General features: G+C 39.5%; 1 protein-coding gene and 1 long non-coding RNA gene across 7 annotated transcripts; one reads left to right on the forward strand and one right to left on the reverse strand.

Annotated features, from left to right (window-relative positions):
• Positions 1-480: 480 nt before the first annotated feature.
• Positions 481-18,484, reverse strand: ANGEL2 (angel homolog 2). 5 transcript variants are annotated; one of them, XM_005888541.3, is made up of 9 exons: positions 18,266-18,484; positions 15,798-16,123; positions 10,451-10,707; positions 9,595-9,664; positions 7,811-8,232; positions 6,786-6,912; positions 6,323-6,380; positions 4,270-4,433; positions 481-2,659 (listed from the first exon to the last, which is right to left on the reverse strand). In XM_005888541.3, exons 1-9 carry the CDS (start codon positions 18,322-18,324, stop codon positions 2,508-2,510), a joined length of 1,635 nt encoding a protein of 544 aa, XP_005888603.1. In that variant the 5' UTR covers positions 18,325-18,484; the 3' UTR covers positions 481-2,507. The 5 variants fall into 5 exon arrangements, with proteins under 5 accessions (XP_005888603.1, XP_070240864.1, XP_070240862.1 ...); XM_070384763.1 differs by having other exon boundaries at positions 18,307-18,443; XM_070384761.1 differs by lacking the exon at positions 18,266-18,484 and adding an exon at positions 18,094-18,173.
• On the forward strand, positions 18,448-24,227 carry LOC138991242 (uncharacterized). 2 transcript variants are annotated; one of them, XR_011467213.1, is made up of 3 exons: positions 18,448-18,582; positions 21,813-21,976; positions 22,689-24,227. It is a non-coding gene; the product is annotated as an uncharacterized lncRNA (long non-coding RNA). The 2 variants fall into 2 exon arrangements; XR_011467214.1 differs by lacking the exon at positions 18,448-18,582 and adding an exon at positions 19,034-19,135.
• The last annotated feature ends 1,426 nt before the right edge of the window (positions 24,228-25,653 follow it).

A 25,653-nucleotide genomic window follows, 5' to 3' on the forward strand; every position in this document is an offset into this window, starting at 1 on the left:
GTTTTCCTTCTAAAAATATAAATGGTGTGACTTTTTTTCTTATCCCTCTTATTATATACTTGTTCTAGTAAACTAATTTATCACTCTCACCCTTGTCTTCTTCCACAGTTTTCAGGTTCTGTATTAAATTTATCACTCTATTTTGGTGTATCTTAATTCACTTATTGGCTTCCTTATATTTTGGCATCACCCAAGGCAACAAGTGAGTTTCACAGCTGACTTCATCTACCACAAAACCTTCAGGCACAAATGTACTAGTATGATAATTTATTAGGCAACTTACAGGGACAAAGTGCACATGGCTTGACAAAGTGAATGTTTTTCCAACCCTCTGAATTCTGGATCTCTAACTTAAAGACAATTTCAAACACACCTACTGATATCAAAAGCTAGAGTAAAACCAAAATTTCATTACTGCAATTCTGCAATATATCCCTTTCCATTTAAAACCTGGATAGCACAGCAGGTGAGACAGGGAGATTTGGTTTCAGCAGTTAACCAAATTTAATTGCTTTTGGCAGGTAAATACAAGGCTCCAACAGTTACTAACTCTTCTGATCAAACAAAGTAAAGACAAGTGGACAGTTAATTTTAGTGGAGCTTTTAAAGCCTGTGACAAAGTTACAAAGGACTCCTTGGCCTCCAGTACATATAATAATACTTCATTCTATAAGGTAAAGCAGAAAGCAATTTTATGGGATTAACTCAAAGTGAAACACATGAAAAGGGCCTAAAATCACAATATATTAATCAGGGTACAAAAAATTAAGTTTTCAGAGGTTTTCAGAGATGTTTGTTTATCAAGAATACCTATATATAAAGTTAGTTGTTAATAAATTCATACAACACAACATAGTTATCCATGAATCTTCATTTTTCTTAAATTCATACAACACAACATAGTTATCCATGAATCTTCATTTTTCTTTCCCTAATACTAAAAGGGATAAATATACTATCTGCTGTTATCATTTGCTGATGACAATATCTGCTAATCAGAACATGTAATACTTTGAAAACTGTTACTACAAAATGTGGGAAATCCTATGGTTAATACTGTTAAGTTTAAAAGAAAAAGTGACACAATAAACAAGTATTTCTGTAACACTGTAACTTTTACTAGGGAAATCCTTATAACCCACATGCTTTTGGGGGGTATTTATCTGGTTTATTTATTTTTTTAATAATTGTAGTAAATAACTTCAGTAGAAAAAGTCCGAGCTTATAAAGTAACTACTGCTGCTAATTTAAAATGAAGCATTCTATTCAGAAAACCCATTGTAAAAAACTTTTGTAATTCAGTATAATATAAAATTACTTAGTAAAAATGGACATAGTTCTTTGATCCCAATTCTAGAAAAGAGTAAATTTTCACTTAGGTTTTAAAATGTTTGATTCAAACACTCATTAAGAGCCAACTGCAGGATTTTTCAGACCCACTCTTAACCGCTTTATAAAAAAGACCAGCACCATCTCACACTACTGAATCATGATAAAAAAAAGATAAAAACCCAAAACATTACAGAAATGACAACAGTTAAACCACAACAAAACAGTTATCATCAACTATTAAAGAGTGTTAGGTCTCCAAGTTAACATCTCCCCTCTAGAGTTCTGCTGGCTTCCTCTTATTTCTGAGGCAAATAAAAAGAATCTTATAGCTGCCACTTTGTTCCAAATACAAGTTTCCTAATAAAGTAAATTTCTACAGGATTGGTTCAGTAAAGTAAAATCTTTCCTTCAATCCAGAATCTTTTCTTGAAACTAAATTTAAAAAAAAATTACTAGGGAAACTCAAGGCATGACCCCCGCCTCTTGACTCTCTCAGGCATCCTGTGCAGTCCACTACAGGATGGAGAGTGGGCTTGTCCAAAACACCTCATCCTGCTAGTTATGGTGACCTACATCTTCCCAATAAAATGCAGGCACCTTACATGGCTCAGGATGGTAATAAAATGGATTCAGCAATTTGTATAGTTCTAAAAAGCACTGTCAAGCCCCATCAAAGACAAACTAAAATGGTTAGATACTTGGGAACAACCCAATGATTTCTGAGATGAATGAGTTAAGACTCAACAGACATGATACTTGTGATGAAATCAGGCCTTCTGGAAGGGAATGAGTTGTGGTCTGCAAGAACTCAAAGATATTTTGGATCCACTGTAAAGCTTGCTAAAAACACGAAATTCTTTCCTAAGAGGACTAAAGAAGTTGCGCCATATTTAAAAATCACTGTCAACTTTACTGGGATTTAGAATAAATATTTACAACTTTTTTTGCAATAAACAGCATTTAGATCTCACTTGTCAGGAAAATATTTTTTCATTATTAAAAAAGAAAAGTGTAAACGTGTTTCTTCTGTTACCTGTTTCAAACATTTAACATAAACCTCTTCAGAAATTTCATAGCGTAAAAATAAATAAACATGCAAACTCTTAAGAACAACTTTACATTCTTTGGGGAAAAAAAAACCAAACGGGAAAGCAAAGTATATATGTAATCAAGAGTCAGAGTTCAAGTCTGAATTTAGCCAATAAAGGCAAATGATCTGAAGAGTTATTTTCATTTGGAAGTCCATTAACAGTCCATAAGTCTTGTTCTGTAAGAAGTGACAGTCTGGCTAGAAGTTTCAAGCCACCAACCAAAGCAACTTCAGCTCCTACATTAAAAAAGCACATACATATTTAGTGAAATAACAGGTTGTACATTGACCCCAGAAGTCTTTAAAAAAAATGATATGTAACTTGACACTGCCTTGGAAGTCTAATATGAAACAGTTTAAAATCTGGTTAGTTTTTATTGAGTTATAACCTAATTATAACACTCAAACAGCAGTCTCAGATGTTTGTTTTCCTATTTCAGATTTTTTTTTTCAATTTCAAGTTCTACAAATAATCTTTAGAAGAAAATATCAATGTAACACATAAGAATGTTAAGAGTAATTTGAGATTGACAACTACCTAAGAAATTCACCCATCAACTTTTCTATAATTGTATAAAACCGAAAGACTAAGCCACATCTAAGTAGGACATTTATTAAGTGACTGCAGAATAAATTAGTATAATTTGGTCCCAGAGAGTTAGTACCCACAGAAGTGGAGTAAAAGGCTCTTGATGTTAACATTGGAGATGCTGGTCCACGGCACACTCCCGCCATCTAGGAGATATATATATATATATATATATATATATATATATATATATATATATAATGACAACTACCAGAACTAAATTATAAATTCAAAGCAACAAGGTTATTTTGTAGAGTTCATCTAGTGGAGAGGAATTGGACATCTCCTGAGTGTTACTAGTAAGGTTATTTTTGGATAGAAAGAAAAAAACAGAAGGGAAAATTGGGAAAGAAAAGTAGCATTGAAAAAAAAAAAAAAGGAAGAGAAAAAAGGAAAATCAGAAAAGACGAAATAGCTGCCCACATTTAGGATCAATTTTCTGAATACTTTTTTGACTCCTGGTTCCCTGGTGTAAAGAATCTGCCTGCAATGCAGGAGACCCAGGTTCACTCCCTGGGTTGGGAAGATCCCCTGGAAAAGGGAACAACAACCCACTCCAGTATTCTTGCCTGGAGAATGCCATGGACGGAAGAGCCTGATGGACTAGTCCATGGGGCTGGTGAAGAGTCAGACACGACTGAGCAACTCCACTTTCACTACTATTAAACCTCCCTTTCTCCTCCACAGTAAATCCTTTGACCAATAGTTAATACCTTGTTGTCAATGAATCATACAAGGAAAAGTGTTTTATTACCTGTGCTTTTTGAAAACACACTGTTCAGACTTCTCTTTCCAGAAAGAGACAATATCCCAGGGTCAACATGACAAAACCGTCAGCTGTTGCAGGACAAGCAAGGCCCTCCAGTGAAGGCGGCACCCCTTAGTAAAATTTAAGTACAAAGCTGTGTGATGCTGCCGCCGCAAGAACAGTAGACTTGTGGTGGATAAAACCAAAAGGCAATATAAAAAGATCTATAAAGGAACTCAGAAGCTGGCTGGGATTGGAGGCTAGAGCTGAGGATGTAATTCACAGGGAATAATTTGCTCTGAGGTATTTCACTGCCTCCATCTTCTGCAAGTGATAAACTGATTTACTCGGGTATAGTACCAATCTGCCAAATATATTACCAATTTAAAAATACTTTTAATTTCTAAATTGAGAACTTCTCATACAGATGTTTGGCTTTCTCAGCTTCAGCCCTGAAGTTTTTAGTTACTGTGTTCTCAAGCAGAATTTAAGATTACACGCATTCTTTACCTGGCTGCTCAGCAACACCTTCCTTTTCAGCAGAATAGAAAATATAATCCACCGTTACGGCACTTCGGGAATGGCAGGTGGTCACTTCTGGGATTCCAGTGTCAGGAAGATAATGTGAATAAACAGATGACAAGCTGAAATGGTGCTGTAAATTTGAAGATAACCTAAATTGAAGGAGAAAAAAGAGTAGCGTCCATCAAGTTTTTAATGATTTTTATAATTCCTCCTACTTAAAGCACCTTTTCACTTAAATTTCCAGACAAAACCAGACATTAGGACAATATTTATTTAAACAGACCATATCACAATTTCACATTTCTTTATTCATGCAGTGATATCCAAAATCCATTAACAGGTATAATATGTGGGGTGGGTGGGGGAGCTCAATAATTAACATACTAATGTGATTTTTTAAATTAATTGTAACATATTTGATAGCCTCCACTTACTAATGAACACATATTCTAAAACAATTTGTAAGTTTTTTGCTGCTTCTAAGAATATTAAAGTGGCCTTTAGGAATACTATTTAGAACTTACAGACTTTTGATATCAGAGGGGCCATATTTTTCCATGGTTATCCTTGCTATGGTATGTGAGATAATTTTGTACTGCATCTTAAAACAGCTTCTATATAATGGCTTACATTTACCCCATTCTTTAAATACACATGATGTTTCAGGCAAAAGGTTTAAAAATCATCTCCCATTAACACATCATGAATTTTAAGGATATTTTATGTCATGAAACAAAACAAAATTTAAAAGAAATTTTTTGTTTATCCAACACACATTTATCAAACATCTCCTAAGTCCAAGGCACTATCTCTTCTTAAGCGCTAAGAATACACTGATAAAGATGCCCTGATTTTAAAGAGCTCATAGGTCAATAAGTACAGATAATTGCTTCAAATTGCTCTACTGCCAAGTTTTAGAAACTTTTTATGTCTGAGGACTTATATTTACAATATTATTAAATGTAAAACAGGCCTACTGCCAACTGTTCTTACTACTAACATTTTAGTTTACAGATACAAGTATGCATATAAAGGCACTATTTTAAAGATATAAGTAGCTTTTCTTACACCCTATTTTTATAAAAAGATTTTAGAATTACTCAAAACTAAGTATTTGCTAGTAAGAGTAGCCTTTTTAATTATCTCACTCAGGAAGTTTCTACTGTGAAAGGTTTAAAATTTTTTAATAAATTTTAATTTAAAAAAATTGCTCCTTTCTTTCTAGTTCTTATAGATATTTTCCCAAAACAAGATATACAAAATATAATAAGACTGAGAAGAAGTCAGATAAAAATGAGAGGTGATTCTGAAATTTAAATGTTAAAAGTCAAAACTATAGAAGAGTCAGACTACGAAATAATCAAGACATTTTGAGAATCTCCTAAGACACAAATGTCCTATTGTATTAAATATATGTTTTTCAATCACAGCCCTAAGCATCCATGATTCTTTAATAAAAAGAAACCCAGGCATCTTTACCTAGCTACCTATGAAGACCTTTCCCTGTAGTTTAAGAGATAAGTTCAGGTAATTATCTTTTCTACAGCCATATTCTTTTTTTGGATCAATTCTCCTATAGATTTATTTTTGAGATTCAGTAAGCAGTTAAAGGAGGCTAAAGATCCTCTTGAAATCTGAAAGATATTTTTCTGTGATCTTCACCTTTGTTTAAATACATAATAGCAATAAATGTTAGTGGGTTCAGGTCCATGGACAAATTGTTTCTATAAACAATGCTTAAGCACCTACTGTATGTCAAACACTGAGTTTTACATGCTTTGTCTCATCTAGTCCTCACATCAACCCAGATTATAAAGAAACTGAACCTTTTAAAAATGTTAAATTTCTTGCTTAAAATCACACAATTAAAGAGCAGCAAAGTTAGTGTTAGAACTCAGGTCTATTTGACTTAAGAGCCAGCGTTCTTCACCAGCACAGAGTATCATCAGCTTTATTTTTTAACCAAGTGATTTTTGAGAAATGATTTCTTTACTCAACTAGAGTCAGCAAATGTCTACTGTTGCTTTCCAGAACTCACTTTTCAGCTGTTACTAGGACCTCTGTTTTGTCCAGCTCTGGTTGTGTCAGGTCACCATCTGTAAGGGCAGAGAGAAGCTTATTAATACTCTCAGTGTCTTGTTTTGTTCTATTTTGCCGTAGAGTACTTTTACTCTAGGAACAGTATTTAAGGCATATCTAGTTTAGATAGATGCCTAGTTAAATGGTTCATCCCAGAATACGTATTATGCAAATACTAATTAGCAAAAATAAAACACAAACATGTTCAAAGCAACATGCAAGTAATTCATGCAAAAGTAATTTTGGAAGTTGATTTTCAAAAAGGTAATCAGAGTTCTTAAAAAAAAAAAAAGTGAACAACCCTATGCTTTTATATATGAATATTCATCTCTGAGATGTTATCCCTTTAAAAATTTAGTTTTATACCTTCAAAGGGAACACTATTATCAAGAAGACTGCCAAAATGGATTGCAAACACTTACCTGGCTTTTCTACTTTTGGTACCTGCTGTACCTCATACACACAGTTCTGTGAGATACCTAGGTTTGGGGGCCAAATTGGAATAGATAAAATTCTTTGTCCCCGTGAAGACTGTTCCTGGCCAGATACCTAAACAAAATTTCAACAGGTATCTTAGGTAAATAGATTTTAAATTATGTACTGAAAAGTTTATTTCTTAAATAAAAGGAAATCCAAGAATAGTAAGTATTATCCTTTATTCATTATATCATTTGTGCTTGTAAAATTTTGCTCAAATACAGTTCAGAAAACATTATTACTTACATAAAAATGGTAATCTTTTCCTATGCATGTTTTTCTCAAATTTGGAAATCTAAATGATCTATAGCTTTGGACTAATACTGCTCCTCCTTTTTTTTACTACCTGCATTATAGTTCCTGTTATATAAAATACTAAGAAAGATCAACTCTCATAAAATTGTAAACTATCATCCAAAACTCAGTGGCAAGGGCTTACTTTGGTCAAATGTACTAAAGAGGAAATAATCTGAACTAAGCAGAACAGAACAATAAAAATAAAAACATGGGATAAATTATACTCAGCTAAAGAACTGAAATATGTATCCTTATGGAAAGGAAAACTTATATAATAAGCAAATATTAAATTACTGTTTCTCCAACTCTCTTGCCCACACCCGGCATTCAAAACGCTTCTCTGCACCTGTGAGTAGTTCCTTATTTGTGAAGTACTCATGTCTGTCAATGGTTTTATTTTCCTTCTTCGCCCCCATTCTGAATTTTTTGTTGGCTCCTACTTCCTCCAAGCAGAATATTGTCACAAATAGATGGAAAAGTGAATTAAATCCAGTGAATGTAATTACTTATGAGTAGCTATGGATCATCATTGCAGCTTGATAAAGTTAGGGTACTGGTTCATCTGAGGTTTTCAAACAGCTCTGGGATGACTTTACAAGGTAAAGCTCTGTCCTCACTTTACAATGTAGACAGAGACTTACACCCACCTCCTAATAAGAAGGAATGTACTTACCTTTCCTATGGCGAGTCCTTCATAATTCAATTTTCCTTCCTTAATAAAACTATAGAGTGGAGAACCAGGAACAGAATTGAAGTCCCCACACATAACAATGGGGCAGAAGCTGCCGTCTTTCTGATGGGCAACACTGGAAATCTCTGCCAGAAGCATTGCCAGTTGGGTCAGTTTAATGTCACCTCGCCTTGGGTTATACAACAGATGTGTGTTAGCTACACAGATGGCAGGGGAGGCAGCGCTTGGAATCTTGGGTTGCAAGAGCAGCACTAATCCAACATTGTCTCTGTCCAACAGAGGAACATCACGGCGGTAGAATTCCACTGGGTTCACTGATAAGAGTGAAAATTTGGAATGTTTGAAGCAAATGGCACAGCCATCAGGTTTCCTTCCTGTCCGCATCTTGTATTCACAGTGATAACCTGTAAGAAAGAAAAAAATTTTTAACAAAAATGACTGTTTTTTTAATATATATACGAAAGTAATAGAACTGTTTTGCCACACTTGCAAAAAATAATAAATATGGCAAAACAAAATTCTAATTTTTGGACAATGTTTGTCGCTCAGTGAAGTTGCTCAGTTGTGTCCGACTCTTTGCAACCCCATGGACTGTAGCCCACCAGGCTCCTCTGTCCATGGGATTTTCCAGGCAAGAATACTGAAGTGGGTTGCCATTTCCTTCTCCAGGGGATCTTCCCAACCCAGGAATCGAACCCGGGTCTCCCGCATTGCAGGCAGACGCTTTACCGTCTGAGCCGCCAGGGTTAGTGTATTAGTAAGGTAGGATGTTAAAAAGTGTTAGAATCAAAAAAGTCTACTTCTGGGTCAAATAGATTTTTTTTTACTGGCAGACTGCAGTGTTACATACATGTGTTATCACACTCTCATTTCCATCCTAACAAAAGTCAGAGTCAAGGCAAAAACAGCGACCTTATAGTAACCTGTGCCCTCTCTCCCAACCCCAGATCTCTTACCTTTTTGCCTCTAACTCTTTCCTGCTTGATCCACTCCACACACAGCAGTTTCTCTTGCCTCAAGGCACTACAACCTTCTTAGCCATCTCCACTACCTGGAATGCTCCAGCCACCACTTGTTCCCTCACCTCCTTTGGGTCTTTACTCAAAAGTTGCTCTCTCTGGTCATTTTGTTTAAAACTGAAAGCTGACCCATTTCCCCCTTCCTGTGTTTTTCTCCAGAAAACTCTCATTACCTGAGGTACTATTTACTTGTTTGTGCAGTCTATTCTTGGCCTTTCTCCACTAGAATGTATGCTCCGCAAGCACAGAGACCTGTTACCTGTTTTGCTCACTGCTGTATCCCCATTGCCTTCAACAGTGCATGGTGTACAGCAGACACTCAAAAAAATACGTGCTGAATGAATGAATGCAACGTAGGCAGCATTTCTCAAAGAGATGACCTGTTTCTAAAGGTATTCATTCAATTAGGCACCGTGGACATAGGTGTTATAAAATGATGAACTAGATACAATGGTCCCCAATCTCATGGAACTCAGAATCCTAGGAGTCTGGTAGTAGGCAAAGAGACTCCTAGAAAGGCAGCTATGAAGAGATTTTTGCACACTTTTCCATTTATATTAAAATATGTATCAACACAAAAGTACCCATTTGAAATACTTCAATCTTTTCTTGACCTCTTAAAATGAGTATTAAGCTGTTTTTCAAAATTAAGATTTTTAGTCCAAATACACCACACACCTTTGTTAGCAAGCTATGCTTTAATAACTCACTAAGTAAATCTGGCTAAAATAAAAGTTACATATGTACCCAATGATTCCAAACTTGGCCTGATCTCGGTTCCATAATGATCTTCTTGAACTTCTTGCAAACAAAGTACCTTAGAAGAAAAAATGGCTTGAATTAAAACAAAAAAATACAAATATGAATTTTCTGGTGCTTTTGTTTTAAAAATAGGTTTCTAAAATTCTAAAAACCTAATGAAACCTGAAATAGTTTTTTCTTTTATAAATCTATCAAATCAATGTCTCCAAATTTGATCAGTCCCCAAAACCATGACCTTTACTCACATGAATCCCTCTTATTATCCAAAACTGGTATTTCTCAAAGGAAATATTTATAATTTATATGCTGGAAATTTTTCCTGAATTTACAAGTTCATTCATACTAAATCCTTCTAGTCTTTTGAATATTATCATCAAAATTAATTTTTGCATGAATTATTAAAATTTTCAATCAAAGGGAAGTATTTACTGAATACTTAATATGGTACCAGTCCCTGTCTCAAAACTGATTGATACTTAAAGCTTTTTGAATCTTTTCTGAAAAGTTATATAATCATTTATATCAACAACCATTAGCAAGTTATGCCTCCAAAGTTATAATACCCTATTCAAAGCTGTTTCATCATCTTAGCTATTAAAAAAAATTTTTTTTTAGCCACACTGTGGCTTGTGGGATCTTAGTTCCCCGACTAGGAATGGAACTCGAGCCTTGGGCAGTGTTAAGCACAGAGTTCTAGCTGCTGGACTGCTAGGGAATTCACCTGTAACTATATAGGCCTTCCCTTCTTACTTCACAAACAAAAGGGATAAAAAACCATTTAGTTCAGAAATGAATCCAACTTTTCCTTAGGTGAAGAATTCTGATGATATTTTACACTTACATCTGCATCAAAGTGTTTAATTTCTTTCAGAATATTGGGAAACCTAAAACTCCAGTGTAATACTGGCCGCCGGCAGTGTTTATAAAGGTGTGAATTGTCTTCCAGTAAATCCTGTGAAAGTATATTATAGGACATCACTGAAAACTCAAACTTGTTCTCACTGTCTTCACATATGGGGTCAACATTTTCGTCTCCTAGGATCTTCGTGTTTTCTTTATTATGGTTACATATATATTCCCAATGCCGTTGTATTGTGCCTGTTAAAATATATTAGACAAAATACAAAGAATTAATAAAAAACAGATCATATATTTTCCTGCACGTAAGTATTTTTTGCCTTTTAAAAATTCTTATAAGCGATGAACAGAATGTTTTCCCCTAGAAAATGGTACTGTAGCACCTCATGACTAGAAGTGGTCATCAAATTGTTTACAAAGACCGTGGAATGATACACTGCCTGATCCAAGAGGCACAAAACATGTTTAAGAGGGTTCAGGAAGTCATTCTGGAGGCTCTGAGCGTGTGTCAACAAAGCTAAGACTACACAGATCATGGCTTCTCACTTCCCCATGATTATGGCATGGATTTGCCAGACATGCTCAGCAACTTCATAGCCAGGACAATATACTTGTATGGCACAGCTGGTCTTTCAACAAGATAATTTCATATTGTATTTTATCACCTACTAGTATGACAAGATCATCAAATGCTTAACTATGTTCCTGAGACAATTCATCTGAGAAATCTGGTTTAGACGTGAATGAAGGGTATATAATGACAGTAAATGGAAGCAGTATTTACAGAAGACTGCTAATGAAATAAACAAAAGAAATATTTTTAATGCACGCCAAAGCAAAAATTAAATGTAACATAGCTATACAATGCTAGTAAATGCTAATCCTGATTGACAAACCTAGCATGCAACAATCAGGAATGTGTGACAGTTTATATTCTGCAAAGACACCGTGTACACTGAAAAAGTATTGAGAACAGGAGGAAATAGCAAGAGATTCTGAAATTATAAGCAGTCTTTGATTTAGACATGATTACTTAAAAAAATACATACACACACACATGTATGTATCTATAGATACATAAACACAGTACCATATATATGTATAAACACTCATACACAACACACATACTCCTTCGATCTTCCTCTCCCCATCAATAAAGAGGATACTGTTACTGTCATGAAAGTCATAAAGACAAATGTGGAACTTTTTAGAGAATCTATAAGCTTAAAAGAAGGGAAAACAAGAAATAGGATGAATTTGGGAAACAAAAAGATTTGAAGATGGACTTTCAAGCACAATTACATGATATGAGAAAATCTCAGCCCTAGAATATCTCCCTTTTCCTGTAAGGCTTTCATTTCACTGATTCAGAATCCCTAAATTTCTCCAATTAAAAATTAAATAAAAAATAAATTGAGGAAGAGTATTCTAAACATGGGGGGGAAAGACTACAAGGAAATATACCACTATTTTTAAGAGTAATTATCTCTGATATGAAGGACTGTGAAAGATTTTTCCAAATCTTCTGTAATTATATATTTACAGAGTATCAACACATTCTAGAGGGGTGGGGGAACTAGCTGCAGGCAGTCAAAAGGTACAAACTTTCAGTTATAAAATAAATAAGTAACAGGGATGTGATGTACAACATGGTAAATTTAATTAACACTGTAGCATGTTCTATATGAAGGTTGTTAAGAGAGTAAATTCTAAAAGCTCACATTACATACAAAATATTTATTTCCCCTTTCTTTTGTGTCTCTTTGGGATGATGAAGTTCACAAAACTTATTGTGGTAATCCTTCCATGGTGTAGTAAGGTAAATCATTATGCTGTTCACCTTAAACTTAGACTGTGCTGGTAATGTCAGTTATATCTCAAAAAAGGTGAAAGAAAAAAAGTATCAGTACACTCTAGAAATGTCAATGAAGTAAAAATTTTAAGTGACTTTAATCAGATTTCATCCCTCAAAATCTAAAAGCTGATATCTGCTGCACTGAAGGAATAGGAATTCTGACCAGAGGACAGAAGAGGAAGGCAATTTTTATGAATAGCGAGGTCTGAGTGGAACAGGGGAGTTGGAATTATGATACCAAAGGTACTAGGAGCCTGAGGAGAAAGGTAAAAACTGATGAAGGAAAGAAAACCAAAGTAACAAAAGCATTCAACTATCACATAATTTAGCTCAGTGCTTGTCCTATGCCCAGGAAAGAGAAGGAAACTATCCCTTATCCTTCACTGAATATGGAGAATCCTACTCCTAAAGGCCTTTATTTTGGGGGGCTTCAAAATCACTGCAGATGGTGACTGCAGCCATGAAATTAAAAGACGCTAACTCATTAGAAAGAAAGTTATGACCAACCTAGATAGCATATTCAAAAGCAGAGACATTACTTTGTCAACAAAGGTCCGTCTAGTCAAGGCTTTGGTTTTTCCAGTAGTCATGTATACATGACTAGCTATGACTAGTCATAGCTCACACAAAATGTTAGCTATGGATGTGAGAATTGGACTAGAAAGAAAGTTGAGCACAGAAGAATTGATGCTTTTGAACTATGGTGTTGGAGAAGACTCTTGAGAGTCCCTTGGAATGCAAGGAGATCCAACCAGTCCATCCTAAAGGAGATCAGTCCTGGGTGTTCATTGGAAAGACTGATGTTGAAGCTGAAACTCCAATACTTTGGCTTCCTGATGCAAAGAGCTGACTCAATGGAAAAGACCCTGATGCTGGGAAAGATTGAGGGCAGAAGGAGAAGGGGACGACAGAGGATGGATGAGATGGTTGGATGGCATCACTGATTCAATGGACATGAGTTTGGGTGAACTCTGGGAGTTGGTGATGGACAGGGAGGCCTGGCGTGCTGCAGTCCATGGTGTCACAAACAGTTGGACACGACTGAGCAACTGAACTGAACCCCTAAAGGCCAGAACTAAAGCTACTGATACTGACTCTGCACAGCTACTCTGAAATTTATAACATAGTTTCTATGAGGAAAACAGAAGTGATTCTTAAGAACTGATTATCGAGAACATAATTCCCTCATAAATTAGGGACTGTCTATGGTTTTAGTCACAAATCATTAAATCTTTTTATGTAAATGAGATGGAGAGGGTTCTAGTCATACAACAAAATGTTAGCTATCATCACAAACTTACAGCACTACCCTGGTGGGACCGCTGCATTAAATTCATTCATGCTTTCTTATAAAATATGTATATGTAATGGCATATAAAAGCATAAGATTTGTATAGTCCTGGCAATTAAGAGTTTAAACCAACTCTTTCGGCAATTCCACTTTTTAAAATAACCAAGACCACAAGATGATCAAATCAATACAGTAGCTTTCAGACTTCTACAGTCTGTATAACTCTTTGGTATTATTTTTCATGTCCTGACCATTAACCCCTGGTAGGCTGGGACTGGGGCTGGGATGATGGGGTAAACACATTTCATTCTGACCACATTTGCTTTGAATAAACATACAGAAATTTGTTCGAATGCTAGGGTTCCATAGAAGACAATTTGAAAACTACTGAGAGAGTGGACAGTCTCTGGCTTTCACAGACTTCACAACATAAATTCACACTACAAAAGTTTATATACCTTCCATGTCAGGAGGAACAAGGTGGTCACAGCAGAGAAGACAGATGAGTCAAAAAAAGCAAGCAATTAGGCCTGATTGGGTTTCTAGGGTGCCTAATTAAAAGGTCATAATTGGGTCACACAAATCCTTCAAATACCACTTTATAGTGACAGGCAAGTTAGCAATGCTGTTCTCTTGATTGAAAAGTAGTATTAGTGAAATATCAGAAGTCACAAATATGGCTTAACGAAGAGCATTTTCCTTATTCACAAAACCTAGGAAGAACGGACATATAGAGAGTCAGGTTGCAATCAAAGTTTATCGGTCTGTAAATGTAATTCCCCATCCATTTAAGGGAAAACAACACCACCAGGATTTTCTGAGTACCTACTATGAAGCCAACAATGTGTTAGGCACGTTGAATATGTCTCACTCCATCCTCCACAGGCTTTCAAAGCAGGCATTATTTCACACTAGGAAACCAAGGAGCAGAGAGGTTTGTAACCTGTCCAGACTCACACAGTTAGTGGTGGAGCAGAATGAGAGCAGGAGCGTTTCCTAAGCCCATGCCTGGGGTCACTAGGCCACCTCTCTACCTGAGAGCCCACCAGATTTACAAGAGGCCAAACAGAAGAGGAGTGTGTCAACCTGATGAACAATGAATACGTGAACGAGCAGCCATCTCACGTCCTCATACAGCCTCAGATGATGGGTTGTTTTTAGGAACCTAATTTTAATGATTCTAAATGTACCTTGCAATCACTCAAATACTTGTTTACAGATACACTGATGGTTAAGCGCTATACAAATAGATTTCCACTTCTTCTGAGTAATTAGAATTTCTACTTAAATGTGTAGTAGAAGTCCTACTTAGAAGAGTTCTAACTAATCTAGCTCTTACTCCCAGGTGAGACTCCCTCTGAACGCCTTTCTTTGACAAACATGTCCGCTCCCTGCAAATTAACACCCACACAGCCTATTTCCAAGTATCTTCAGAGGAATGATCTTCATCGACAACTGTAGCTCAGTAAGAATGACAATTCCAAATTTACTTAGACTACTCGTGTATCCTTTTGGAGGGGGGCAGGGCTGGAAGCACAGAGAGTCTGGTGAATTGTTGAGAGTAAAAAGAACAGGAGAAAAATAGAAATAACCAAGATAGCTAGAAAAAACTGTCTCAAAGTTGAATAAGATGTGGTTAAAAGATAAACTTCCCAAAGACTCTTGATTATGTCTAAAGACCCATCATGAAAAATATAAATTTAATAAGCTAAAATTTGATTCTGTAAGAAAATATTTTTCACTTATGATTGTTTCTATTTAAGGAAATTTTTTTGTCTTATAATGCTAACATTAAAAATGAAAACATAATGTTTTTTAATATATCTGTGGAATCTCAAGAATACATGTTATCAATTTCTAAGAAATCTAAGAACTGTTGTTTCAAAAACAGTGAATTTTAAAATTATTCTTAATGTTTCCATCTGGTTCTCCATTGTTTTCCAACTTTATATGAAGAGTAACTTTCATTTTTACTGCCAGAAATACACAATTAATTGAAGATTTTTTTTAAGACTTAATTAAAAAAAAATAATTTCTGTTTTCCTAACAGAAAAGTACTGGTTAAAAATAAACACCAAACACCTCTAAAACCTGCAGGAGGTTTTCTTAAGGATTAAATATGAAAAGTTTCAATTACGCTATGGCTTATGTCTATTTCTGCACCAAGATAAATGTCACCTTTACCTTGGTGTTTTCTTCGTTTTGATGAAGGCTCATCTCCCTCAGAGTTCATGATGTAACTAGAGAGATGAAACAAGGAAGTCTGGCTCAGGCTGTCAGGTCTCCAGTTCCAGTACTGAAACGGAGCTCTAGACTCAAACAAACCAGGTGGTCTCCAATTTAGTGAGAAATGCCTACTACTGAAGTACGGGTAAGGGGCGCGAGAGTAATGTCCAGGCCACCTCATACAACTAGAAATGTGTCTGTTCCAGCAACACTTTTGCAGATTCTCCCACGGTGTAGTCCAGTCTCTGCCCAGACTCTTCTGGTGGTGGGGTAACATGGGGTATCTAAAAGAAATAAATACACTCCTTGAGGCACCACTTTTTGTTCAGCTATATAGCACACAGAATCTAAATCTGTTTCCTCAAGGGAAGGTAATGTCTAATATTTAAAATCTGACTTCTCAATCTGAAGGATTTCACTGCTCGTGGCAATACCTCAAAACGCTCCCTCAACTATGAATGGTATTCTAAACACTTAACAGAGAATCCACCAGCCTCCCCAAGTACCAGCTAAACTTCTAAAAGTCCACACAATTCAGCTGAGAGATAAACCAATCACCAAACTGTATTGAGTAGCTTTCTAGCATCTAATAAAACCTAATGGACAAATAAAACCCACAGCACACATAATACTTAAATGTAGAACACATAAGCTGACTATAATAAAAGTGAATCTCTCTAACCTGGGTTTGGAGTAAAAATATGTTTCTGAACAACTTTTTTATACCAAAGTTTTATTTTCCAAACATCTTTATAGCTAAGAAAACAAAAGCCTATCACTACTTCATGAAACTACCTACCTCTCCTGGTAATCAGTACATAATTTATTTTTCCATGCTACTTTTTTCTCTTTTAAGCTTGCTCCTCCTTGAGGGAAATGAAAAAGACTAGAAATTCACCAACACTCCAAACCCAACAGCACCAATTATCTGATACCAATTATATGATAGGCTGTATCATGAAAAATGTCTCTGAAATAGTGTTATCATTATTTTGAATAGATATATTGCTCGCAGGCTCTCTTATGAAACAATGCAACTCAAGCACTAAAACGCTATTCTGGCAAATAGCTACAATTCTGAGAGACTCCTCCTGTCCTCCAGAATTCATTAAAGCTGTATTTCCAAGTCAGTGTCAATAATGTCCACTTTCATCACCAAGGGAATTTTGTTTAAATTGTATTTACTGTTATTTGACCTTTATATATTTGTTTCAACAGCATTTACATTTTTATATAAATTTATTGAGCAGTTTACCCTTTCTCAAATTGCTCTCTAACCTCAACATAATTGTAAACTTTTAAAGACATGACATGGGTAAGTCTATCCTGTTTTGTGACAAGTCTGAAAGCCATAGAGATTTGGAGAAAAGCCATAGACCTTCTACCCCAATAAGCTACCGTATTCTAATATAATACTTGTACTACAAAACGTATTCGCTGTATTTGTAGTTACTTATACAGACTTTTTATTTTCTCTTAAATTGATGGGCTCCTTTGGGGCCAGAGCACCCTAATTCCTTTTAATCTGGGTCTCTTCCCAAGTGCCTAGCACAGTGCGTGGCACACAGCTGGTACTCAGGAAACGCTGCCTACGGAACAGCAAAGTCCCCAAACTACAGGAGTCAAAACCTGATCCCCGTAACTGATGTAAAAACTAAGAGGGTGCTGTATTTCCCACGTGTGATAATACACCAGTCAGTTTCATATGGTACACAATTAAATAATACCAAGCATTTATTTTAAAGTGTATTAGAAAAAAAAATCAGTATATAAAAGCCAGCAACTCGTGGATACTACTTAGAAAGGCGCTAATGTGGGCAGCACCTCTTGAAGTGCTTTTTATTCGATAAGTCGATTTCACAAGTAAATTATCTGGTAATATCGATGTGGAACGAGAATTTGGTAATCATCGTAAAAGGTTGGGATCCCAGAGTCGGGGAGGGGAAAAGTTTGCGAGGCATCCACACACCAACAGAGCAGCCCCCGGGCGTGTGCACAAGGCGCGCGCCTCCCTCGGGGTCAGGCCGCCCCGAACCCATGGCGAACGGCGGCCTCGCTAACTGACCCGCAGCTGCCCGCCCGGGGCTCTGCGGGGGCTGGGGCAGGAGGCCGGGGACCCGGAGGCTCGGGCTGGGTTACGGGAAGTGAGCCGGGGCTCCGAGGCCAGCCCGGCCCGGGGAAGCACGAGCCCGGCCCTCGGCCGACGCGTTCGGCGCCTCGGGCCCGCGCTGTGCGGGCCGCGCGCCGGGTTTACCTATCCCTCAGGGTCTCCAGAGGTCTGTCCCGGCGGCATCGCGGCCCGGACCCTCTTCCTCTTCCAACCCCGACACCCCAGCCCGCCCCGCCCCGGTTCCCCTGGGCCGCTCGCTCCCGCCCCCGGGCCGCCCGCCCCTCCCTCTTCCCTCCCGCCACCCAGCCCTACTGACCGGCCTCTGCCCACCACACAGCGGCCGTAGCCCCTCCTCACACAGCGCCACGCTTCCATCTTTACACTCCGCGGCCTTCCAGTTCCCGGCTCCCGGTCACAACGTCCACCTCCACGGCCGATTTGGCGGCGTCAAGCACCGGGGGCTCCCCATCACTAGACGCGGGGCCGTGAGGCCCGACTGCAAAGCATGCCGGGAAGTTCGATCTTGCCCGCCGCCAAGTCCCCATCTTGCGCTGCAAAAGTCAGCGAATTGTCTCGGCGCCAAATTGTGTTCAAGAGGCATGCGCTGAGACTGTGAAGCCGGCGCAGCCATTTGTGAGTAGGGCGAAACAGCCGATTTAGGTCTTAAAGAGACAGGAAATTAACTAAGAGCTGAACAGCTTGATTAAAGATGATGGGAAGGTTCACTGCAGTTGGGTTTCCCAGGTGGCGCTAATAGTGAAGAAACACACCCCACCCCTGCCAATGCCGGAGACTGAAGAGACGTCGGTTAGATCCCTGGGTGGGGAAGATCCCCTGGAGGAGGGCATGGCAACCGACTCCAATATTCTTGCCTGGAGAAACCCAGGGACAGAGGAGCCTGGCGGGCTGCAGTCAGTAGGGTCTCACAGAGTCGGACACGACTGAAGCGACTTAGCAAGCAAGCACTGCTGCTGCTGCTAAGTCACTTCAGTCGTGTCCGACTCTGTGCGACCCCATAGACGGCAGCCCAACAGGCTCTCCCGTCCCTGGGATTCTCCAGGCAAGAACACTGGAGTAGGTTGCCATTTCCTTCTCCAATGCATGAAAGTGAAAAGTCAAAGCACCGCAGTTACTGTTAAAAAGGAAAGAAGAAAAAAAAAAAACCGGTTATTTGTATCCGCTCAAGGTAGGGAAAAACTTCTCTGGGTTCTCACAGAATTGTGATACCACAGATTTTTTTCAATTAATTTTTCGGGACCACGTCTGCAGAGCTCACTTTTAAATGCCCACCTCTGTTCAGTGCAGATTGCAGGGGCAGTGCCCTGCTTTTGCTCCTGGCTCTTCAGGAGTGGCAGTTGGGTTTTTTGTGGTCTCTTTTTTGTTTTTGATAATTATCCCCAACCGTGCTGTGCTTAGTCGCTTAGTGGTGTGGGACTCTGCGACCCCATGGACCGCCAGGTTCCTCCGTCCATGGGATTCTCCAGGCAAGAATACTGGCGTGGATTGCTGTGCCCTCCGCCAAGGAATCTTCCCCACCAGGGCTTGAACTCAGGTCTCCCACATTGCGGCGGATTCTTTACCAGCTGAGCTACCAGGGAAGCCCATGAATACTGGCGTGGGTAGCCTATCCCTTCTCCAGGGTATCTTTCCAACCCAGAAATGGAACTGGAGTCTCCCGCATTGCCGGGGGATTTTTTATCAGCTGAGCTACCAGGGACGCCCTTTCCCCAACTGTGCATGCACACGATTGTTTTTAGTCCTTTATAGTTTCTTTGTTTTTTGGTGCTCAAGGAGATGTTTACCAGGTGCAAGCATTGCAGCAAAGGATCTCAGGTCTCAGGTCCCAGACTGTCTCAAAGTTACTGCCAACACTGAATTAAGGACTACTAAACCATTGTTCCTAAGGGAAATACAGAGTTAGGTTCCCCTCAAACACTGATCACAACATGTTAGTCACTAAACCAATATATAACCTTGTTTTATTTATGTTTGTTTACTGCTACTGCTAAGCCGCTTCAGTCGTGTCCGACTCTGTGCAACCCCATAGACAGCAGCCCACCAGGCTCCACCGTCCCTGGGATTCTCCAGGCAAGAATAGTGGAGTGGGTTGCCATTTCCTTCTCCAATGCATGAAAGTGAAAAGTGAAAGTGAAGTCGCTCAGTCGTGTCGGACTCTTAGCAACCCCATGGACTGGAGCCTACCAGGCTCCTCCGTCCATGGGATTTTCCAGGCAAGAGTACTGGAGTGGGCTGTCATTGTCTTGAATAATGATGATCAAATACATTTCCATTTTATACTGTCCTACTTCTAACTGTAGTCTCAGTTTGGCAGTTTATTAAATTTATTGACTGATAGTTTCTTGTATGTCTTATCTCTATAATGAGGTTGTAAGTACCTTGTGAGCAAGGACTATGACTCATTATTTTCAAAATACACCCTACCCGGTGCTATGATAATTACACAATAGATTGTGGATAGTATTCTTTTGAATGAATGGTTAATACTGGACCAGAAATAAAGGCTTACGAATTAACAGAACCTTTTCTCTCGAATACACTCTATAACCTCTGGTTTGTGATTTGTAAGGAGGAATGTAGCACTTTAAGCAACATCCCTGGGGACTCCTCTGGAGCTATTCTTTGACGGGAAAATAAATCAGCCGGTGTTGTTGTTGTTTAGTCTCTCATTTGCATCCTACTCTTTGTGACCCCATGGACTGTAGCCCACCAGGTTCCCCCGTCCATGGGATTTCCCAGGCAAGACTACTGGAGTAGGTTGCCATTTCCTTCTCCAGGGGATCTTTCCAATCCAGGGATCAGACCCAAGTCTCCTGCATTGGCAAGTGAGCCAGTAGGTCTCACAAGAAAAGAAAAGAAGCAACAGAGATTAATGAATATCCTTTCAATGGAGCTGGAATTTGGAGGATTATCTGATCCTAAAAGATAGTCATGTTTACCTTGAATTAAACTATTTTAGAATTTTGAAGATATTAACTTGTAGAGAACTGATGGTAATGCAAATAATTGTTGCCTGTGAACATGTCAACAAATTCTATCCAATGGAGGGAAAACTCTCCTCTGTAGATAAACCAGTTTTGCATCCATTTGTAAATTCAATATTCCTGTTCTGTAAAATGTTTACTTTTTGGATTCTCCTTGAACAAATTGTAACATATCTTTGGTTCCCTTATTAATAAGTTAAATAAAATCGTTTTATATTGAGACTATCTGGGACCTGGGACCTTTTGCTGCAGTGCTTGTACCTGGGCAAACAAAATACAAAGAAACTCTGAGGGACTAAAAATAACTGTGTGCATGGGTACTTGGGACAAATTATGAACAAAAGACACAAAAAGACCAAAACCCCCAGCAAAAGAAGGGTGCTGGGAGCAAAAGCAGGGTACTGTGCTTACACTCTGTATAGAGCACTACCAAGCGGGTGGACAGACCGACTAAGCCACCCCTCTGGCCCAACCCCTGGACCCATCCCTGTGCTTGTTTAGTTGCCCAGTCCTGTCCAACTCTTTGCAACCCCATGGACTGCAGGCAACCAGGCTCCTCTGTCCGTGGGGATTCTCCAAGCAGGAATACTGGAGAGGGTTGCCATGCCCTCCTCCAGGGGATCTTCCCAATCCAGGGATCGAACCCAGGTCTCTCACTTTGCAGGCACATTCTTTACCATTTGAGCCACCAGGGAAGCCCATCCCTACTCTTACCCTATATAAGGAACCAACTCACTCTGCCTCAAGGAGTGAGGAAGGGAAACTGTTGCTTGTTCTTACTCCCTCCTCTAGCAGCAAGATTCCCAATAAACCCTTGCTTGAATTTCTTGTGTGACTTTTTATCAATTTCTTTTGATTAAGGAAGCCAAGATGGAGAAGGCGATGGCACCCCACTCCAGTACTCTTGCCTGGAAAATCCCATGGATGGAGGAGCCTGGTAGGCTGTAGTCCATGGGGTCGCATAGAGTCGGACACAACTGAAGTGACTTAGCAGCAGCAGCAGGGAGGCCAAGAACCCTGGCAAGGTAACAATATGATTTCATATTTTGTGTGTGTGTGTGAATTATCCTTTAAAAAGTCTGCTGTTCCAAATGAGATGCCCAATGAATTCATCTGATGAGCAAATGAACTTCACCATCAGAGAAGTACACTTCATGGATACCTAAATCCAGGAATTTATTTTCTTGTTCCCAGAAATGAATCTGAAGCATAATAGAATTCTTTAGGTCCTCTGTTTTCCTCCCAGAAATATTCTCCTCCATCAGTTTGTTAAGAGTTTTTATGTGATCAGTAAATTATTCCCCTCTTGTGGCAGCAAGATCAAGAATTTGGTTGTACGGTGGGCTCTGTAAAAGGATTAATGATTTATAGAGATCTATTATCTGTTGTGGACAAGGCAATGGCACCCCACTCCAGTACTCTTGCCTGGAAAATCCCATGGATGGAGGAGCCTGGTAGGCTGCAGTCCATGGGGTCACGAAGAGTCGGACACGACTGAGCGACTTCACTTTCACTTTTCGATTTCATGCATTGGAGAAGGAAATGGCACCCCACTCCCGTACTCTTGCCTGGAGAATCCCAGGGACAGGGGAGCCTGGTGGGCTGCCATCTATGGGATCGCACAGAGTCGGACACGACTGAAGCGACTTAGCAGCAGCAGCAGCAGCATTATCTGTTGAGTGAGAGACAGAGAATGTTTGGTTTCTTAGTTTGGTTTTTCTTTTTGTCTATTTTGAGCTCAAGAAATCTGCCTGGGCTTCCTTGACGGTCCAGTGGTTGAGAATCCACCTGGCAGTGCGAGGGACACAGGAGGAAGATTTGATTCCTGATCTAGAAGGGCCCACATGCCGAGGGGCAGCTAAATCCGTGTACCACAACTACTGGGCCCGTGCCCTGAAGCCCGTGAGCCACAGCTACTCAAGCCCGAGCGCCCAGAGCCTGCGCTCCTGAGCAAGAGAAGCCACTGCGACGAGAAGCTAGTGCACCACAGCTACGGTGTAGCCCCCGTTCTCGGCAACTAGAGAGAGGCCAAGCGCAGCAGTGAAGACCCAGCACACCCAAAAGTAAATAAATATATTTTTTTAAAAGAAGATTCTCTCTCTACTGGGTAGAATAGCTCTTTGATATCTAAACTAGTGAGGTTTTACGTTTCACACTTCTGTGTTTACTCTTGACCCATAGCTGAAATTGTAGAATTTAAGCCATAAACGCTCCATATGCCTGTGTGTCTATGTGTCTGTTATTTCTAAAGACCTTTATTTCGCATTATGTGAGAGTGAGATATTTTACATCTGAATGGTACTAATATATTAAATTATAAAGCTTATTAAAGGAGCTCTGTTCTGAATCGTTTAAGAGGTACATAAATTTTCACTTCCCCAAGTTATCTGAAAACAAAGAAATAGACATATGTCGGATTTTTTTTTTTTTTTGGCTGCATTGAGAGGCTTGCAGGATCTTCGTTCCCCCAACTGGGACCTGGGACCCTTTGCTGCAATGCTGCAAAACTTGCACTTGGACACATGCCTCCTAGAGTAACAGAATACAAAGAAACTGTGTGGGACTAAAAATAATTGTGTGTATGCCCAGTTGGGGCAAATTCTAGGCCAAAAGATATGAAGACAAACAAACAAAAAAACCCAACTGCCATTTCTGAAGAGCCAAACAGTGTCAGACTTTATTTTTGGGGGGCTCCAAAATCACTGCAGATGGTGATTGCAGCCATGAAATTAAAAGACGCTTACTCCTTGAAAGGAAGTTATGACCAACCTAGACAGCATATTAAAAAGCAGAGACATTACTTTGCCAACAAAGGTCCATCTAGTCAAGGTTATGGTTTTTCCAGTAGTCATGTATGGATGTGAGAGTTGGACTACAAAGAAAGCTAAGCACGGAAGAATTAATGCTTTTGAACTGTGGTGTTGGAGAAGACTCTTGAGAGTCTCTTGGACTGCAAGGAGATCCAACCAGTCCATTCTAAAGGAGATCAGTCCTGGGTGTTCTTTGGAAGGACTGATGCTAAAGCTGAAACTCCAATACTTTGGCCACTTCATGCGAAGAATTGACTCATTGGAAAATCCCTCTGATGCTGGGAGGGATTGGGTGCAGGAGGAGAAGAGGACGACAGAGGCTGAGATAGCTGGATGGCATCACTGACTCGATGGACATGAGTTTGAGTGAACTCCGGGAGTTGGTGATGGACAGAGAGGCCTGGCGTGCTGCGATTCATGGGGTCACAAAGAGTCGGACACGACTGAGCGACTGAACTGAACTGAACTGAAGAGCAAAAAACCAGGTGTTAGGAACAAAAGTAGCGTACTGTGCATGCCCCCTACACACATCACCACAAAGGGATGGGCAAACTACTTGAGCCACCCTTCAGTCCAACCCCTGGACACACACACCCCAGCCCTCCCTCCCTGGGGAGCAAGCAAGGAAACCTGTAACTTGTTTTCCCTCCCTCCTGCAGCCCCAGTAAAGCCTTGCCTGGCATCTAGTCAATTTCTATTGTCCGGGGAAGGCCAAGATCCTTAGCTGTGACATGACCAGGGGTCCAACCCTTGCCTCTTGCAGTGGAAGCTTGAAGTCCTAACCACCAGACTGCTAGGAACTTCCCAAAATACTTTAAATATGGTATACTTAAAAGAAATATATATATTTTTCTTGCAAAAAGTAACTCAGAAATGTGTTAAGAATCCAAGTTCAAATAATTAAGATCAGTCTCTAAGTGAACAAGTCATTGCATTTTTGAAGTAGTTTTTTTTGAAGTAATAAGAAATGGGTGGGGTGAGACACTGATTGAGATCTCAAAATACCATCTCATCATAATTGCATAGATAGCCAGGGGCTGAGGCAGTGAAGAATGGTCAGGGATACCTCAACATTCAAGTTAAGAACCCACCTGCCAGTGAAGGAGATGTAAGTGATGTGGGTTCAATCCCTGAGTTGGGAGGATCCCCTAAAAGAGGGCGTGGCAGCCCACTCAGTATTCTTGTCTGGAGAATCCCATGGACAGAGGAGCCTGGCAGGCTACAGTCCACAGGGTCGAAAAGAGTCAGACAGGACTGAAGCTACTTAGCACGTGGTACCTGGCACTAAAGGGAAACCAAATATTTCACACAAGCATATGGAGATTCATCTGGTACTAAGGGGACTGCTTAAAAGCTCAGGAACTTGCATCAATTAGGCAGAGGCGTGAGGAGATAATATGGCAATAAAGAGTGAGTTAAACGACTCTCAGAGGCTCTGATATTTTAAAGAAAAGTGCTTCAGAGCCCACATTTCTACGGTATGGGGACTCTCAAGAATTCTGTGCCCACTGGAAAGAACAATTCTTTAAAGACAGATGGGTGAGGTTTTGCTTGTTTATTTGTTTTTTCTGTATGGAGTTCATTTATTTATTTTTGTCCACGCATAGCACCCCTTGTGGGATATTAGTTCCCTGACCAGGGATTGAACCTGCACCTCTCCACAGTGAAAGCACAGAATCCATTTGGCCAGGGGATTCCCTGGATGGGTGAGTTTTTGATTTTCTGAGTTTAATCTTGATCCATGGAAGTTGTTACTGCTGCCAGAAACTAAAGGAGGTAAGACTGCCTTTCTCTTCCATGGAACTTCCAGGGCTGATTATGGAGCAAGGAGGAGGAGGGTGGAGAGGTGCAGTGGCATGAAGTCAGAGACTGACTCTCTTCCAGAAAAAGTC

This window comes from Bos mutus, chromosome 16, assembly GCF_027580195.1.
Source record: "Bos mutus isolate GX-2022 chromosome 16, NWIPB_WYAK_1.1, whole genome shotgun sequence".
Lineage (NCBI taxonomy): Eukaryota > Metazoa > Chordata > Mammalia > Artiodactyla > Bovidae > Bos > Bos mutus.